Source organism: Lethenteron reissneri, chromosome 3 (genome assembly GCF_015708825.2).
Source record: "Lethenteron reissneri isolate LAM-NWPU_2019-01 chromosome 3, ASM1570882v1, whole genome shotgun sequence".
Classification (NCBI taxonomy): domain Eukaryota; kingdom Metazoa; phylum Chordata; class Hyperoartia; order Petromyzontiformes; family Petromyzontidae; genus Lethenteron; species Lethenteron reissneri.
This window is the reverse complement of record NC_083781.1, coordinates 2,604,271-2,623,512: the sequence shown is the minus strand read 5'-3', so window position 1 is coordinate 2,623,512 and position 19,242 is coordinate 2,604,271. Positions and strand designations below refer to the sequence as shown.

At 49.2% G+C, this 19,242-nt stretch overlaps 1 protein-coding gene across 1 annotated transcript in view; it reads right to left on the bottom strand.

The window, feature by feature from the left end:
- Positions 1–19,242, bottom strand: part of LOC133345166 (C-Jun-amino-terminal kinase-interacting protein 4-like) — a 92,259-nt gene that overhangs the window by 15,855 nt on the left and 57,162 nt on the right. The window contains 16 exon segments of the mRNA XM_061555696.1: positions 569–649; positions 1,593–1,715; positions 2,408–2,621; positions 3,274–3,513; positions 4,962–5,133; positions 6,537–6,668; positions 6,670–6,714; positions 8,367–8,438; positions 8,440–8,505; positions 9,184–9,246; positions 9,248–9,305; positions 11,309–11,479; positions 13,490–13,549; positions 14,508–14,638; positions 15,633–15,687; positions 17,179–17,331. Of these exon segments, the coding sequence (XP_061411680.1) occupies positions 569–649; positions 1,593–1,715; positions 2,408–2,621; positions 3,274–3,513; positions 4,962–5,133; positions 6,537–6,668; positions 6,670–6,714; positions 8,367–8,438; positions 8,440–8,505; positions 9,184–9,246; positions 9,248–9,305; positions 11,309–11,479; positions 13,490–13,549; positions 14,508–14,638; positions 15,633–15,687; positions 17,179–17,331 (1,836 nt within the window).

The following is a 19,242-nucleotide window of genomic DNA, read 5'->3' as shown; positions in this document are numbered from 1 at the left end:
GTCGTTAATACAGCTTGCCGTTCGGGCGCAGGTCGGACACGTTAACCACCGTGACGCGGACGTTACGCGGACGTTGACGCGATGAACGTGGCCTGACCAGCATGTGAAAACGACATCGGCTCCGACCCGCTTGGTGGGTCACATGCGCTTAATTACTCGACTGGATGCAGAACTCTAGCTCCAGCAGCAGTCGCTCACAACCATCCTTTACATGCCTCCTAGCAGCCCCATAGATATTGACACTGAAAAATCCACTCCGTCTGAAAGCAACACGACCTTGTAACACAAAAGGTCTGGAACTGTCACAGCCTCAAGTCGGTTCTCTGCTGTTACCCCCTCGGTGTGGAACTCTCTAATGCCTTTGCACATCTGCAACATCAAATGCACTCTGACTTTTAAGAAACATTTATAATACTATCTGTGTGGTCAGCCTTTCCAGTAGCATCGAGCTTGGCTCCGCGCCTCCGAGTTGTTGACTTGTACGCGAAAGTTGGTGCATTATAAATGTCATCATTATTATTATTAAAAGGGTACAAGAGATATGAGGACCGACAGCGAGCATTCTTACACGATGCACAGCACGGAGTCTTTCAGCTTGATGGAGTGCAGACACTTCCTCCACTGAGCCACGGAGGAGTGCACGTACAGGCTGCAACACAAAGGGGAGAGTTGCTTCGGAGGTGCGCGCGTAACGTCACAACGGCAACCGCACAAAAGAAGAGCCGGGTGCACAACTCTCTCCAAATTTCCCACGCCGTGCAAATTTCTGTCCGGCAAAACAATTGCACGGCATCTGAGTGAGCGCCGACTTTGCCAGCATTCCTGGTAACAAGTCAATCACCTTCGGCTGTGGAAATCCGATCCGGAAAGACAGAAGGTCGATTGACTCAAGATATTTGTTTACGTGGAGGTAATAGAATGGAAGCCGATTAATTTAATATCACAACAACCGTTCATCTCTTAACAGCGTGTTTTAATTTTACGCAAACCCTGTCCCGTATATCATGACCCCCTTCCCCTGAAAATCCTGACAATTCATCGAATCTCTGGAACGGTCAAATCGGTCCGGGTCTTGTTTCATCTTCCGGTTAACCGACATAAGGCGAGTGCATACGTTGGCGGCAGGACATCGTCACGGGCAATGGGGAAGGACTTGAACTGCTGCGCTGTAATACGATAAAATCGGACACCCCACGAAATCACCGATCAGAGATTTGCCCATATATGGCAGGAAGTAGGCGTGGTGTTACCAGAAGGGGCGTGTCTTTGCCCAAATATGGCTACTGTGGATGGTGAATCGAGGTTAATTGTATCGATTCCGCTCAGTCGATCACGCAAGCAGTCGCTCACAGTTGATCCAGCAGCCACCTTGAAAATGTCGATTCATTGGCAATCTATTCCATTGCCAAGCGATACTTGGATCGCGTAGTCATGCGACACGCCCCCCTTCAGTTGATTAGCTATCAGCAAGATCGGTGATTCCATCGCGGTCCGCTTTTATTGTACTACACGGAGGAACCGCACACACACACACGACCCCACGCGACCCCGCGAGTGCGTGTACGCGTGCGTGCGTGACGTGGCACACGCACAATCCATTCTGCGCGCCCAGCCACATGGTGGGAAGGATGCTGCTCATCTTCCCCGCCTCCTCGTGCATAAGGTCCGTGTCGACGGCCCGCATGGACACACCGTCCCGCACCACGTCCGGGTCCCTGGGGACGCAACGACCACGAGCGCGACACGATGGTCATGAACGCCCGACCGCTACAACGCGTGAACCGCCGTGACACCGCCGTGACGCCAACCTCTTCACGGACGCGTGCGCTATGCTGTCACGACGACAAACCATCGACACGCTAACATCTGCGCGTGAGAACAGGTTCATAGAACGGAAGCCGACAATAAACCCTGCTGCCCTGCATCAAAGCAAAAGCATGAAGATGCCAGATTCACAGACGCAGTTGATAATAACGATAACATCGTGGGCTCCGCGAGCAGCGGGGGAGCGGCCTGTTTGGCGGGGTGGGAGTGGGCACCACAAGATGTTTTCAGACAATCAATGAGGAGTTCTGTTAATTATACATTTGGGATGAAAGCGGAGTACCAAGAGAAAGCCCACGTGTGCGAGGGGGCAACACTCTATCCCCCTGCACTCGCTGTTCTGCCTTCTCCCGGCGAGTCAGGGTATGGACCCTCCTCGACACCCATGGAAAGGGAGTTTCACAACATCTAGGCGGTGATCCACGAACCCTCGCTGCTGCCTCCACAGCACTCGATTACAGGCCACGTGCTCATAGCCACCACCGCCTGGTTAAGATGTGAATCTGGCCTTTAATGTTCAATGCGCTACAAAAGTTTAATCAGACCTTCCCTACGCAAGGGCCCCGGAACCTGCGCGCGTCACCTGGGCTCGAGCTGAGGCTTCTCATGCAGGGGGTCGGTGAAGACGTGCTCGGTGAAGGCGGCCGGAGCGGCGGAGTGCTTCCCGTTCGGCGCACGGCCCCCTCCCTCCGGGCCTCCCTCCCCAGGGCTCTCGAGGGCCTCCGTGGCCTCCTCCGTCGAGGGTTCCTCCTCCTCCTCCTGCTCGTTCTCCCCCAGAAGGGGGTGGCTTCCTCCCGCTAAAAAACGAGACGCTCTCTCGCATCGTACGCAGCGGCAGACGCTCGCGAGAGCGGCGACGGGGGCGAAAGAAACTATAATGGGGGAAGGGGGGGGGGAATGGCAGCTGTGGCTGAGCACTGGAATGGGAGAGGCCGAGATCGCGGGAATGTACATCCAACACGAAAATCATGCACGTGGAATAAACACAAATGTATGTTTGTACGCTCAACTTCTTTCGCACCGTACTTGGCCAAAGGCGCCAACGCATCACCGCGCAATCTGGCCTGATGAGATTGGACGCATTCTCGATGATTTGGTATCCGATGCACCGACTGTCATGTAAGGGCCCTCTTCACCGGAGGGGGTTCTAGAGGGCACACACATTGGCCGACTCTTCCACGCTGGCCAGAAGTGTGAGACCACCCACCGTTTACCCCACCACACGCACAGGCTACCACACTGCCGGGTGGGACAGAGGCGGCGCGGGGGAGCGGGGAGGGATTGAAGGAACTTGCAACCCATCGTTCCAAATGCCGCACCAGGAGACGGGGAGCTGACCTCCTGGATCCCCAGCAGGCGCCAACCGCTACCCCGCGGTTGGCGAATCTCTCAACCTACGACGACGACGACGAAGTGCCTACCCAAAAAAAAACGACCACACGCACAAACCTGGCCTGAGCTGCGGGGTGGGACTACTGGCGCCTGACGAGAGGCGGCCGGACGGTTCGCCGCCGGCGCAGGTCGTGGTGCAGTCGACGAGCACGAGGCCCCCCAGCGCCGCCGGCCCGTCCGCGACGTCGCCGGCGGTGGCGCTAGGGATAGCGGCGGCGCCGCCACAGGGAGCCCGCGGGCTCAGGCTCGCGTCCACCTGGATCTCTTCCCCAGCGGGGTAGTCTGTCTCTCGGGCGCCTGCGAGTTGGTTTTGAAAACGCAGATTGTTTTTAGGCGAAGTCTCGCAGAGTTGAAGCGGGTCGGGTGAAAACACTTACGCATTTGCTCTGTCCCCTGGCTATCCGTCCGTCTGTATGTGATGCGGGGGGGGCTTGATAATTCTCGTTAAGGTGATCCAATGTGAATGAAGTAGAGCATGAAGCTGCGTTGCTATTAGGGAGTTACGTGACTATAAATGCCGCATCAACCAAGAGAGGTGCTCAAAACGTGGAAACATAATCCGGAACGAAAAGACCTGACGACTGCCCCCGTGGGTGGTAGGCTAGGGGAAGTGAGATGGGCATGCGCAGGCACGCAGCGTCCCACGTCGGAGCTCTTGTTCTGCGCGACGTTCCGTGCCCCGACAGAAACGGCTACGAGTTATGAATATCCATCAGTGGACGGCGGCATCGATGACAAATTAAATACTTCTGACGGCAAACGCATGGAGGAAAGCCTAACATGATCCATGCGTATGCCTGGTTTTCCTCGTGTAACTCGGCTCGCAAGTCTCCCCGGTATTTGAGTTGGTGAAATACAGTAAGCTCAAGTGGCCCTATACGTGATGCGGTTTTTAAATATGGTCCCTAATAATTGCTCCAATTTCTTAACACCGAAATCAATAAATACAATCAAATGCGCAATTAGCTTCCAATTTCTTGTAAATGTACTTTTGTTAAATGTTTGCATTCGAAGTTTCAACCTAATTATATCCGCTCCCAGAGATGAAACCCAGTGTATGCTGCGGTGGCCCAAGTGATGACACACAGCACAAGGCGGTGGTGATAAGTACTGGGCGCAAGGCGGAGATGGCAAAGCGCAGTGCGGTGATGAGCGAGACACAGCGGGCAGCGTGACAGTAACAAGAACCACAGCACAGCTGAGACACAAAACACAGGGCGAGGAATACCCCCCCTCCCTCCCCCCTTGTCCACTTGCACATCCGACCCGTGCCAGGACTGGGGCCAGCAGGGCACAAGGGTTGTTTTTGTCCGATATTTTATCGCGTAGAGCACGGAACCTAGCCGTGCTTCACTGGCCTCACAAGACATCGTAATCTGGCTCAGGGCCAAGCCGCGCTTGGGGCGAGGCTGATGACGGCGTGCAATGCGCCCGATGTTGTTCAGTAAGTATGTATGTATACGTACGTGTGTATACATAAGTACTTGTACGTATACACACGTACTGACGTAGCCAACCTTGCTAATCGGAGGTGTGGGAAGCCTCTTAACACAGCGGCGGCGCGGCATCACCTGCACGCGTGCCTAGATCGCGCATTGCGTGCAACATGGCACGGATCGTGCAGTGGAAAAGCAACCCCACCCGTGCTTCCTGACCTCTGCCGCGACTCGCATGTGCAAGTGGCGGGGGGTGTAAAAGATATAAAAGGATTGAAGCGACCAGCGTCGTCGGTTGGCCGCGCGTACCGGGCACGCTGGCGATGCACAGGACGTGCGAGCTGCACACGGCGAACTGCTCGAGGATGCGGTCGGGCTGGTTGGCGTCGCGGACGAGCACGTGGCTCGTGTTGGACGTGCTCGTGCACACCCACACGAGGCTCGAGAGCTCGTCCGCCTGCCGCAGCTCCCGCTGATGCTTCTGCGAAGGAGAGGTCTCGCATTCGTACCGCGACTCTTTTTGCCGTGCGCGCGCGTATGCACACGTACACAAAGCTTGCATTTTCTTGTTTCTTTCGGTAAAGTAGCCGTCCTCAGGTGAAGAACAACCTGAGGACGGCTGCTTGCGTTGTGGCCGAAACGTCGTGAGAATTATTTTATTATGTTTTATTTTTATTATTTCCCTTCTACGCGACTTTACCGAAAGAACCAAGAAGATGAATCCCTGCAGTCACGAAAGCTTTAAATCGAAATTTAATGACGTTTTATTTTTATTATTTAATTGTTTTATTTTTATTATTTTATTATTTCCCTTCTACGTGACTTTACCGAAAGAACCAAAAAGATGAATCCCTGCAGTCACGAAAGCTTTAAATCGAAATTTTATTATGTTTCATTTTTATTATTTTATTATTTCCCTTCTACGTGACTTTACCGAAAGAACCAAGAAGATGAATCCCTGCAGTCACGAAAGCTTTAAATCGAAATTTAAAGCTGTCATTGTCGTCATCATCGGCCATGATCAATCTGCTGCCGGATTAAGCCCTCCCCCAAGCCATTGTCAGCTCTCATGGTACTGCGACGTGACAGTTCATCTACCACCTTTGCATGAGACGATTTCATTGCTCAATCTCCATGGTGAACAAACGCTACGATGTTTCTTCCCTCTCATGGCTGCCACTCCACCAGTGATCTCAACCACCGGCCATCATCTCTTGTGGAAAAGTGTCCTTTATTTGACGGAAATGTCACATAGCAACATTTAGTTTCTCAATGTTGCTATATCACTGTTTATTGGGAAGTCTGGTACATGCGGCCTCGCTGTGTACGATTCCTATTGCTCAACTGGGATATAAGTATGATGAAACATAAGTCTTTGCTTTACCCTTTCTTGGAAATAAAACAGGTGTTAAGATGTTCGAACACCAAATAGAAACCTAGTACAAGGCATCAAGTCTGCATTAACCACAAACACTTGCAGCAAAAACATGCTCTGATAATATATGCACCGTCTTTGAAACTGATTTGGCCTACACCAGACAGCCTTCTGTATGGCTTTGTCTCACCGGTGTTAGACCAGATATTGCCAAAAGACAAACAGTACAAAGGCAATGCAAGTGTTAAAGTATTAATCACTTGGGTAAAGCAGTTATATCTATGGGACCTTTTTTTCCCGTATCAAGATATACGGTAACCAACTGAACATCGACTTAACATTCCTGTGCGAGTCTCAGAGATGGGCTCGAACCTGCAGCTCCTGGTCCAGGGAGCTCCACGGCTACCCTGGTCGGCTAGTGACGAGCTCTCGACATTGGGAAGTCTGCAACGTACGTGAGATTCCTCGAGCTCAACTGGGATCTACGGTGACCGGGACAGGCTCCCAACCTGCAGCTCCTGATCCAGGAGCTCGAGGCTGCTGCTCGGCGAGGCCGGCGGGGAGCTCTCGACGAGCTCGCCGCTCGCTGCCTCCGCCGCGTGGCTGTAGAAGACGCTGGCGCCCACGATGGAGCCGCCGTCAGCGGGTACGGCCGCCCGACAGGTTCACTCCCGCCGCGCACCACAGCTGGTGAGAAAACACAAACACCCGTCGCCGTCAACGTCACGGCCGCCACCACCGCCGCCGTCGTCGTTGTCGAGCATCGTCCCGCCGGCAATTATCGCCAACCAGCAGCGACTACAATCCTACAGTCGCTGTCAGCAGTGTGTAATCAGCCACCGCGATTTCACCAATGTCCTCGTCCAATCATCGTCAACTATGTGGCGTCAATTGTTTATATTTCTCATCCACAACTCAGCTCATGGTCTACTCTAAACCGCATCCGCACAAACCGTGGCGGCATATGCAGATACCTGATGCACAAATGGAAAATTTAAAACTCTCCAGTGGGCGACTGTGGTCAATCCAGAACAGACTGTACAACGTATAATGACGCAAGGCCCGATCCACAAATACAAAGGGGACATCACAGCGATACACTGTACTGCTCCTGACACGGTTATCCATCTTGACCACCTGAAAGTGAAATAAAGTTATTGCTCTACATCAGCCACACGAAATGAGAAGAAGATCCAAAACTTATCCTCTTTAATTATCAAGTCAAACAATTAGAATCACGTAAGCAATGGAGGCGATGATTCATATTTGATATTTGGGGTCAGATGACACGACTGAAATGTGTTGCACATCCTCCGCTTCCACTCGACACGGCCACAGAATCAAGTTCCCACGTGACCAACGTGCCAGTTTCTTGCTGCTTCATCACACCGCTGTGTTGGAGAGCCATCGACAACATTTAACAATTGAGCAGGGGACGTTTCGCTGGCCGTTGCGACCAACAAGATCAGCGAGTCGTGAGAACTGCACGATGACGCTGGTTGCAGCTGCCAGTGAGCGCACTCGCGACGGTGGCTGCGGATCGCTCTCCGGCGCACGGGGTGGTGCTGCTGAAGCAGTCACAAATTGAGACGTTGGTTCATCACGTGTTTAGACGGTTACCGCATGGCGCGCTTTAAGATGCATTTCTGCTGGCCGTCTGGAACGCTGTTCCTCCCGATATTAGGAAGCCGCTGGGAGCTATGCACTTTTAAATAATCTAGATTGAAAACTTATTTCTTTAGAACTGCGTTTTGTGTTAAGTTTGTTGTCCTTCCCTGTACCTCCAATTAGCATGATTTGCTACATATGGCGCAAAAGAAGTTCAACATACATATATACATACATGACAACTTTATTAATTGGCTGTGTTGGGTGGAGGAGGGTGTATGGACACACATTTTATTAACATGATCTGGCGCAAAAAATATAAATTATGAATTATAATATTGGTCGCAAAGCCTATGTTTCAAACAGTGCGCCTATGTACTACAACTTTCTACAAAATGAAATTACATATCAATTATAAATATACAATTTCTGGCTGCCCTGAGATAGTTTGATAATTCCAAATTTCTGTGCCAGGGATCAGTCCCTCTATAGGACGATCATTGTTTACTTCCCACCAAAGTAGTGGTCATTTTATTTGACTCCAGAAAGACGTGAGAATCAGTCAACCCTGGCTGGGATCTGAACTTGTGATCTTTTAACTGAGGTCGCGCTCCCTTAAACCTCGAAGGATAAAGACAATCTCTCAAGGCCACAGTATGACTGTAAGAGTGTGATGGGGCCTCGTGACGGGGCCTCGTGACGGGGCCTCCCGACGCGGCCGTGTTGTTCACCTTCATGCTGGGCTCCTGCTCGTGAAGAGGCCGGCAATACACAGGCACTGGGAGCTGCTTCACCTTTTCCTCAGTCCAGCTGAGATGCACTGCTCTTCTGTCGCACACCACCACCATTAACACCACCCACTCTAGAAATCTAAAGAAAGTAAAGCATATATAAGTTCGATTTTTATTTTATTGCTTTTTTTTTACTTTTTCAAAAGAATACTCAATGAGAAGTTTTTAAATATTTTGTTTCCATATTTGACTGGAGGTGTAATGGCAGACTCTCTAAAATATATATATACATACAAATATATCTATATATATACATATAAATATATAATACACCCCCCTTGGATCTGTACAGCATAGTGAGATCCGGTGGAATTGGGATTGCTAAATAATTTGCATTATGATACGAAATATCAATTTATGGAGTGTCGAAAAAGACCCACAACATCAGAAATGGGGATAAATCCAGATGCAAAAATAACTAAGCAGACAATAACACACCTCCTTCCCATATCTGACCCTTCAAATCACAAACCAAAGTTTTTTTTTTTTTACAAATCTCATCAGTCGCAGTCTTTTGGGAGTGCGTAATTTCATCAGCATTGGGTTCAACACAAGCAAACTCTGCACAGTGTGTCATCAGCAGTCAAGGCTTGCTTGAGCCGACGCTGGTAACTGCCAGATGTTTATAGGCAAAGGACCCTCTCTGTTAGTTACGGGTGTCCTAGTTCGACACAAACTTATACGACACAGATACCAACATCTGGGTGGCTGGTCGGAGAAACGCGGAGTTCATGAGTGGAGGGGGGCGCGACTGCACCTGTCTGTACTTATTGGGCAGGCTCCAGCCGTAAGCCTGGGGTCGACCATCCTCCTGCTTGACAGTGAGCACGGACTTGGCGGTACTGCTCTCGCTTCTGCTCTCTCCGCGACGGGGACAGGCTACACACAAAAGACAAAGATCCCCCGTGTAGCCTTAACATACTGTAGGGGTAAGTGTTGTTATAGCGAGAATTTATGAAGGCAGGCTCGGCACACGCGGGGGTGGGTGACCAGCACCACGCCCGACCGCCTTTGTCTCCCCAGCGGCGATTATTTTACACACCGCACCGGGTACTCATTTGAGGTTGAGTCGACCTCGGAGAGGCCAGGATCGGTTCAGATAATCAGCTAATCGTCACTGGTGTTGGTAGTGAGAATCAAACTCGGGTCGCTAGGTTCATTGTGCAGCGCGCTAACCGCTACACGACCGCTCCCCACACACACACAGATCCCCCGTGTGGCCTGTCGCAGGATTTTTGGGGGCAAGAGTTGTTAAGTGAAAGCAATTTGTTACTCAAAAGAGCTTTAAGGCAGTGCTCATCTCCCGTTTACAGCCCTGAGCCAAAGGTGGAAATTCCACATTCCTTCAAAGGGGTGAGTATCTCCATATGACCACTGTTGACTCCCTTGCAAAGTGATACTCGTTTTACAAACTCTGGAAAGATGATGGGCTGGGTCAACTCCCACCGATAATTTGAACATGCCACCTTCCGATTGTGAGCTGCTCGCTCTCCCGCTGAGCTACCTGCCTGGTGTTGTTTGCGAGCACCTATAGAGGTCGGCATGGCGCTCGAGGCGACGGTGTGGACAAGTACCATGGCAGCTGCCTTTGTCCGCCCCAGTGGTGATGTTTCACACTGTAACCGGTAGTCATTTAAGGACGAGTTGGCCTCGGAAGGCCAGGTTCAGATATCTGTCACTCGTTTTAACCATGGCCTGGAATCGAACTCAGGTGGCCGGGTTCATACGATTGTGCTACTGCTCCATTAATGGAATTGAGCAACCATTACCAACAACAACGACTCTCTCGAGAAGTAATTGAGGCTTTCCAGGGTAATTAAATGCCATCACAATAATAATAACTAATTACACTGCTCCCTCATCGCTAGCGATCAACTTGCGCTAACAGCCATCACTTCCGTTGTGACAGCTTGGAGGCCCAACTCCAAACGACGAGAAAACCCACCACCACCTTTAATTGCGTGCAGGTTGCAAAACAGATTTAACATATACAGCTGACAACAGCAGGAAGACTTGACTCCCATCCAATATACGTAGCATGCATATATATCATGTGAGAACCACATTAGATGTACAATGCTCTCATTGTCTAAGCTGGTGGCGTATGAGGCCGAGTGGCATTGTGCACGCAATGTGGTGGTCACATGACATGCAGGCAAGGCATGAAGAGAGTCGTGCCTTCCTGCTGTCTGTGAGCACCGATGTGCGTTGTTAAATCTAAATCTCAGGCCTGGTGGAGAAAATAACCCAAGTTTCAAGCACATTGTGTAACCAGAGACCAAGATGAGTCTCATAGTCTGCTGGTAGAAGGCAGCGATTGCTATGCGCAGCCCCAATTGAATCGTCTGCAGGTACTTAATTCTTTTTAATTGGCGAAAATTTGGCCCCTGACGCTGTCACACAATGGCCTACCCTTGCGAATGACGTCACGGGATCTTTAGCATCAGCGGTGAGAGAAGCAGACAGCGCGCAGCATTATTACTACGGTTACAAACGTCCCTCGTACATTAAGCAGTCCTCCCCTCCTTAATCTCCTTCCGTTCCTCTCTTAAAGCCTCAGCTCTTCTTGATTTACTCATTCTCTTCCCTCCCCTCGCCCCTCCACTCCTTCCCGTCTCTCCCCTACCCGAAGTACCCTCTCAATCGCTGTCACTCGTTACTCAATTCTTGTGTAGCACAACCCTGTCATCCAAATCATAATCTACCATGTCACCGTGTTGTAAGCTACGTCATCGAGCGCATTCAGTGAAGGGGGGCCTCCATATGAATAGAAATTGATCTTCAAGTGCGCCCGCAGTTCAATAACCACGGGGCGGGCCACCAGATCCGAACGGGGGCCCCACGACGCCGCCCGCCGCACGCCGCGCGTGTGTGACCCTAACTCGTCGTAGAGGAAGTCGAAGGCGCGGGACTTGTCGACGGGCAGCTGGGCGATGGCCGTGCTCTTGGGGGGCGCCCCAGGAGTCACGTGACTGCTCGGGGCGTTGTAACGCAGGTTGGGCTGGGACGGTCTCCTCGTTGCCGTGCCGGAAGGCCCGAACAGGCGGCTGAAGCTGATAAACAAAAGAAGCGGGCAGGCAAGGCAGGCAAGGTCAGGCAAGGTCAGGCAAGGTCAGGCAAGGTCAGGCAAGGTCAGCCGGCTACCCAACAACGCCCCCATTGATTACAAACGTGTACAGGGTGGCTCACAAGTCAGGACACATAGGGTCGATTATCCACTTGCAGTTGATCTGATTTGCGGATTAACCTCACACCTGAGATTCTGACATAAATTAAAAACTCATAAATTTTCCCTTAAGCCCAAATTAATAATCTAAAAACAGTTACACATTGTTATCCTTGGAAATGTTTAGTACAAGTCACGTGCTTAGACCGACCAAATATGTGCTCCCGTTAATCCTAAATCCACGTGATCGCCTCTACAGTACAGTAGTTGCATAGCTTTACAACAGTGGGTGGAGTTTGATTGATGGTGATTGGCGTGGCTCTGCTATCCACTTCGTAGGTGGAGTCTTCTGCATGGGAGCAGGACAACGTGTTTTCTTACCTTATACATAATGTATGTGGTTTTTGGCACTTTTTCTAACAAATGTTCCAACTGACTCCATTAACATGACTGCACACGCTCATTTTCTTTTCTAATGAATTTACAGATTTTTTTTTTATATTTACAACTGTGTAACCATTGAACATTCATCAATGATGTTTTGTGGTCTCAATTAATTCAGGGTTCTTGGTCGAGTTTTGTAAACGACAGATTTTAGGTGACCCCGCAGGAAGAAGAAACATATATTAATAACGATAATAGATCAAATGTTAACTTCACGAGTACACTATTAAAATACTGTAATGCCCGTGGTAAAATAAATGAAATATCCCTGTGTGTCCTGGCTTTTGGCCCACCCTGTATTAATACGCGTCCATTCTGCGTCTCCAAATACAAAGAAAGTATTCCTCGTAGTCGGCCGATTGGCTGCTGAAAAGACAACAGGCCGATGTGTGTATATGCTCTATCATGGGACATTTTTTGCCAGTATCTAACTGGCAAAAAAGTTCCCACAATACAGCTGCTCAACCCGTGATATAAATGCTCTGATATGTGCAATGTTTTGTACTATTCGCATTTTGGCATTCTCTGGTTTCACACTGGTGAGACTAGGCCCTAAAGAAGGCTGTCTCTGTTGTAGGCCAATCAGTTTCAAGCATGATTGTTTGCATGTTCACCACAAGTACGTGTGGTTAATGCAGACTTGATTACTTTCAAAAGGTTTCTATTTGGTGTTTGAACACGAAACTGTCTATAAGCTATGGGTCATAACACTCCGTATGAGTGCAGAAAGAGCTGGTATGCACGATTGATTAAATCAATCATGCGCGATTGATAAAAATACAATTAAAATGTGTTCTACTACAAGCAGGGATGGCGAGTAAAATAGATCAACAAATTATATAATTAATCCATCAGCCTTTGGCCATTTTTTCTACGAGAATTTGTTCAAATAAAACCAGCTTGAACCAGGTTTTAGTTGAAACATTAATCAGCAAGATGTATCGTTTAACGCTTTTTCATTCCGAGACATCTGCAAGTTGCAGGGTGGGTCCTGTTCACCGCTTAATCTCGAAACGCAAGTGGTTAGCGTTGATTTTATTTAGAGAGGAATCGCACCGTTATTTTTAAAGACATTGTATACTCATCACAGAGAAAGGTAGCGACACGACCGCAACTCTACGATAGCTGGCGCCAAACTGTGCCACACGCCCTCCTGCATGGCCTTGTGGGAGCCTCGGTACCCATAAAGTTATTTTTTCTTCCGGCTTCATTTTTTCATGATATAAACGTACATCACCGGAATGGAATCGGAAGAAAAACTAATGATGTACACGTACGTCATCGTAACGGGAAATGGTTACTAATGTTTAACTTCTCCACGTCAACGGTACAACAACTTTTAACAAAAGTCTGACAGGGCACAAGAAACACTTCCGTCACGTTTAGCGTGCACTATTTGACGCTCGCAAGCTGGCCTTGCGTCTAATAAGCCGTGATGTAGGACAGCGCTCACAATTGCCAGATGGATGACCGAGTCCTCTTCTCTTGGGCGTTCAGCTGCTCCCGTGAGGCCCTGAGTCGACATCACGTTCGGGAACAGAAACATTCAAGTCAAATTCGTCATGTGCTCTTTGTACGTTGGCTGGCGCTGTCCCAGACATTAGTATAACAACTATTGCACAAACCACTGGACCACCGTTCCAGGAAACTAGCGTTGACAGTGATAAAGATGTTTAATACACTTTTTAGTCACGATTTGCCACCGTGTACAGTGCGAGTGGTGCACGTGTGGTTTGCACGAAACAAATGCTGCTTAATCCATAATAAGTATAACCCGTAAAAACAAAGTTTTTCACTCTAAATCCTTTATATGCGTGGCGGCTAGAGTCCTCTCGTCCTCTGGCTTGAGATGGCTGCCACCTATGGGTCAGATGATTGTCTGCAGTATTAAACAATTGGTAATTAAATATTTAATTTGTTTTCCCTAAACAGTGTAAAATTTTGGACATTTTTTTTCACGAACATTAATTGTCTCGCACAACGAGTCTGTGTGCAAAATGTCAGCTCGATTGGATCACGGGAAGTGGGTTAAAAAACGACTGAAAGGTTTGCACGGTCGTAAGCAAGCAAGCAAGCACGCAAGCAAGCAAGCAAACTTAATATAAAGAATTTAAAAATCGGAAGTTCTGTTGGTTGGCACTCAGGCGAAACCAAGATGGTCACCGCTCCACGTGCTTTCAGATGCACTGCTGCGGTCGTCTAGAACGCTCTTCCTTCCGAGATGGGGCTATGCACTTTTAAATCATCTGGATTGAAAACTCAGTTTCTCTGCTTTTTGTGTTTAGTTTGTTGTCCTTCCCCCGTACCGCCGATTAGCGCGGTTGGCTGCGTACGTATGGCCAAAGACGTTCAACATCTAGACGTACATCAATGTTCACGCTGCATGAAAGTATCCGAGCTGCGGTGGCTCAGCGACGCCGACGCGACCGCGGAGCGAGCTAACGAGCGTCGCTCGCCAGGGGCTTCCTCACCGGATCATCTCGGTCCAACGCACGGCCTCCTGCAGCTCCATGAGCCGCTCCTTGTACTGGTTCCGCTCCATGAGCACGCGCGCCATCTCCACCCGTGTGAAGCGCTTGCGCTGCGCCATCGGCATGTCGTTCTGCGACGCACGCAACGAGCTCAGCGCCGGCGCGGGCCACGTGCTCACAAACGCAGGCGACAAACCGGAATCGCGTCGCCACCTGTCGTGGGGTTTTTTTTTCTCCCGTGCAGGATTCTTCTCTTTAATTATTAAAAATAAAAAGGTGGCGGCTGCTGTCTTTGGAAATCTGTCAGTCTTCGCCCCAGTTTTTGTCAGTTGTGAAGCAATGATAATGATAACACCACTCACTCCAGACAACGCATTTACATTTAGTTGTTCCCACGATTCAGATATATTTATCTTAGCACCATATGTCAGATTTGTTTGTACCTCAAAGGTGGCAACCGCATGTCCAGATGATCCTGTAATAAAACTCATTTCTTTAGAACGGCTTTTTGTGTTTAGTTTGCTTGTCCTTCCTCCACACCTCCGATTCGCACGGTTGGCTACGTACGGTGCAAAAGAAGTTAAATTTACATACATAATGAGAAAGACCTTGAAGTCACCATCATCATGGCAGAGTGTGCAATCTTGTAATTTAGTGATGGAGTTATATTCATGTCTCTACACGGTCACTAAAAGGGCTGTCTCGCCTGGGTAGTTTCTGTAATGGATTTTCCAAAAACATCTTTCAGCTCTGCATGTAGCACTTCTTTCGCACCGTACGTAGCCAACCGTGCTCATCGGAGGAACTTTAAAAATGTAATTAAAAGCATTATTCAGACAGGCCTAATAGCCAGTCATAACCAAAAGCTGAAAATACTTGCAATATAAACATTTTAATAATGACCATCTTGATAAAGCTACAGTTAGGTAGGTCTCCCTTATTATAGGATGAAAACTATTTATTTTGACTGCCAAAGAGTCAAAGTACAAAGAGTGAAATTAAATACGAAAGAAGTACTAACAGATGATCAAAATCAAAGTGACAACATAATACACACCTACATATTAGAATAAACGTACAAATTAAAACCTGTATGCAAAATATATTATTTCTGATGTAGCTCACCTCATCCAGGTCATCTTTGTTGGCTTGTTTCACCTGCTCCAGCTCCTGCTTGGTCCTGTAATACACACAGAGAGCAATCCCAGACGCCCAGACTCAAGTGGCAAGTTGATTTTGTTGAGCCAGAGAAAAACTAGAGAACACCATAATGAGACTCATTTGCGTGAGTGGGTGGGTAGGTGATTGGGTGGATGAGTGGGTGGATGGGTGAGTGAGTGGGTGAAATGAATGAGTGGGTGAGCGGGTGGGTGGGGTGGGTGAGCGGGTGGGTGAGCGGGTGGGTGAGCGGGTGAAAGGGTGGGGGGGTGGGTGGGTAGGTGAGTGGGTGGGTGGGTGAGTGGGTGGGTAGGTTATTGGGTGGATGAGTGGGTGGATGGGTGAGTGAGTGGGTGAAATGAATGAGTGGATGAGCGGGTGGGTGGGGTGGGTGAGCGGGTGAGTGGGGTGGGTGAGTAGGTGGGTGAGTGAGTGAGTGGAGTGGTAGATGGGGGGGATGGGGGACTGGATGAGTGGGTGACTGCAAGTTGATGTTCTTTAGCCAGATAGTTGGACCCTCAAATATACCCCCAAGCAGGTTATTGATATCAGATCGCAATGCCAAAGTGAAGATGAGCTTCCGGTCGACCTACGGCATACACCATAGGATGGTGGTAACGGGAACGCTGTGCAACCACAGCATTGTCCGGGCTCAAACATCCTTGGCTTTACAAGATCCGATAAAACCAGGCACATTCTGGGTGATTTGGTATGAGTTCCTACAATAAAAATTCACCTCAATCCCTGTGATACACACCCCCACGATTTTGTACAGCATCTCGAGATGTATTTGAACGTTTTGGCGGTACACTGGTGGCGCGTGGAATAAAAAATATATATTTTTAGCAGTAATTATTTATTTTCCCCACGATTCGCAACCCCGGTCAGAAAATCAAGCGGCGTGGTGGTGGATCAAAATCAGTTCTCGTGATTCAAAGCAGTCGGAAGACGAATGTTCTGAGCGGCTGAACCCGAAGCTTCAGTCTGTTGCCGTAGAGCAGCACCCAGCCTGGTGACGATTGACCGGCTCCGTGTTCCAAACGCCAAGAGTTGAGACTCCACATGCCCGAGACTTGATCAGGTCGCTTCCTCGATTCAACGGAATCCCCAAAACCACAGGTCACTACTCACCTTTTCTAGCAAGTCTCAGGAGACTGGATAAACCTTCTAATTGCGTCAAACTTGCGTCGAGTTTAGATTTTAGACTGTTCCGTGAGGACCGGTGCGTTACGCTGCACACGCCGTACCGCCAACACGTCCGCTTGCATTCAGCCTTCATTACGTTGAACTTATATTGCGATTGCTTGTGTTGCAATCGAAACGTCGTGAGAATTTTTATATGAATTCCTGCAGTCACGAAAGCTTTAAATCGAAATTTACGTTGAACTTCTGTTGTTGCCGTACGTAGCCAACCGTGCTAAATCGGAGGTGCACGGTGGGGGCGGCAAGGACAACACACCAAAAACACGCAAAAAACCACACTGTACATGTTGAACTCATCGTCCCCTCTCACCTCTTGAGGTCATCCTCGGCCTCCTTGAGACGTCCCTCCAGCCGAGCCCTGCTGGCCTTGAGGGAGCCGAGCTCCCCGAGCAGCGACTCGCGCTCGCTGCCCAGCTGCTCCACCTGCGCAATGAGGTCGTTCTTCACCACGTTCAGCGCGTTCCTGCACGGCGCCAGAATCGCAATCCCAGTGAGTTACTCACGCTGGGGGGGAGGTGGGGGGGAGGGGTAAATCCTGACGGGCTATTCAAAGCTCTTTTTTATCACGGATGTCCAATAAGGGGGCGTGCTACACAAGAGAGAGATGCGGGGGAATCCCAGCTGCCCCCCAGAGCACGGCTGGCACTAGCCGGAATTCGCGTTTCAACAGCGCCTCCGATTAGCACGGTAGGTTAGCCGGAATTGTATGTATGTACGTATGTTGAACTTCGTTCGCACCGTACGTAGCCAAACCGTGCTAATCGGAGGTGCGGGGGGGAAGGACAACAAACTAAACACACAAAAGGCAGTTCTAAAAGCAGTACGGTGTGCGAAAGAAGTTCAACATACATGCATACCGAACCGGGTTGGCCAAAATATATTGAAATAACCCAAAACTATAATGGATCATATATTTTACGATGTGTTACCTGACATAACTACATTTGGAGGCTTGCCCCCACATTTTACTCTCCGCCTGATGAAGACCGCTTGTGTTGCGATCGAAACGTCGTGAGTTTATTTTATTTTATTACTTTCAATTAATTAGTAATATTTTAGTTTATTATTTTAATTTTATCTTATTCTTTATTTTTTTTTCTCTTTTTTTTTTTCAATTTACGTGACTTTACCGAAAGAACCAAGAATATAACGTATTATGATTGCACGAGAATACGTTTGTGTATAATGCATGATATAGTCAATGTCAGTTTACGACACGTGTAGTGAGTCACTCAGAGACACTAGCAGTTGGAGGCACTCTATTTATGACAGCTTTCACAGGTACAAGGAGTAACTACACTCTGGTCAGGACAGCTAACAGGCTGCCTGACCAACACCAACGGTTCCACTCCAAACAACAGCCCCGAACCTTGCTCGGGGTCCCCCCCCCCCCCCTTTTATCCTCCCGGCGTGGCCGAGGGCGGAGTGCACCCACTTGAAGGTTCCCTCACGTGCCCCCTCTATCACCTTTGCCCACATCCCTCTCTCCTGGCCTATCACAGTGGCCTGCTGGCAGACAGGGCTGCTACAACAGCAGATGCCCTTCTCTGCCAGCAACCAGCGCTACGCGCCATAGTGACCCAGTCCATGTCACTACAGGCGTATTAATATTAATGTTAGTAATGGGGGAACGGGTGGTGGGGAGGGGTGATCGGGGAGCGGTGGTGGCGGATTGGAGGGCCGATGTATCCTCAGAAAAGCGCACTGAATTCGTGCCGTAAGTATTTTTGTTTTTTTTTGGTCTGCGTAGCGATTTCATCCACATTACACAGACTAATGTATCTATTAAACACATCGGGTTTCTGTTATTGTTGTTGTATTTACAGCTAGGCAGACTTTCAGCTCTTTGGACCAGGGCTTTCCCCCGCCCCATCTATCAGCTGCAACAGCAACGAGACCCAAGGCTGCGGTCACACAAAACGTGGAGCTGTGGAGAGCCGCGTGTGCCCCCAATGCAACGCGTGGCCTCACCCAATGATCACTTATGGGTCTACCGCACACAGCAACAAAACTGCAGCGCAGTCTTTTGCAGATTAAAAGTGTCTTTTGCTGAATGCAAATGACACCATCACTGCTGCCTTAACAGCGCTCAAAAGAAGACCTTTTAGCTCGTCACAAGAGAAGTAATTATGGGATAAAACTATCAAAATGTATACACATAACCCGAGGGCTTAAACCCAGGCTCTCGGGGTTCAAGTTCGCATTGAGACATGCACATAAGCATTTGGGTCCGAGAAAGGAAAAAGAAAATACGAAGTACAGCCCAAGGTTAATCCAGTACCATGTCTTTAGGTAATGAGCATTGTTTGACCATACAGGCAGTCCCCGGGTTCCGCAAGGGTTAGGTTCCCGAGAACGATCCGTAACCCAAATT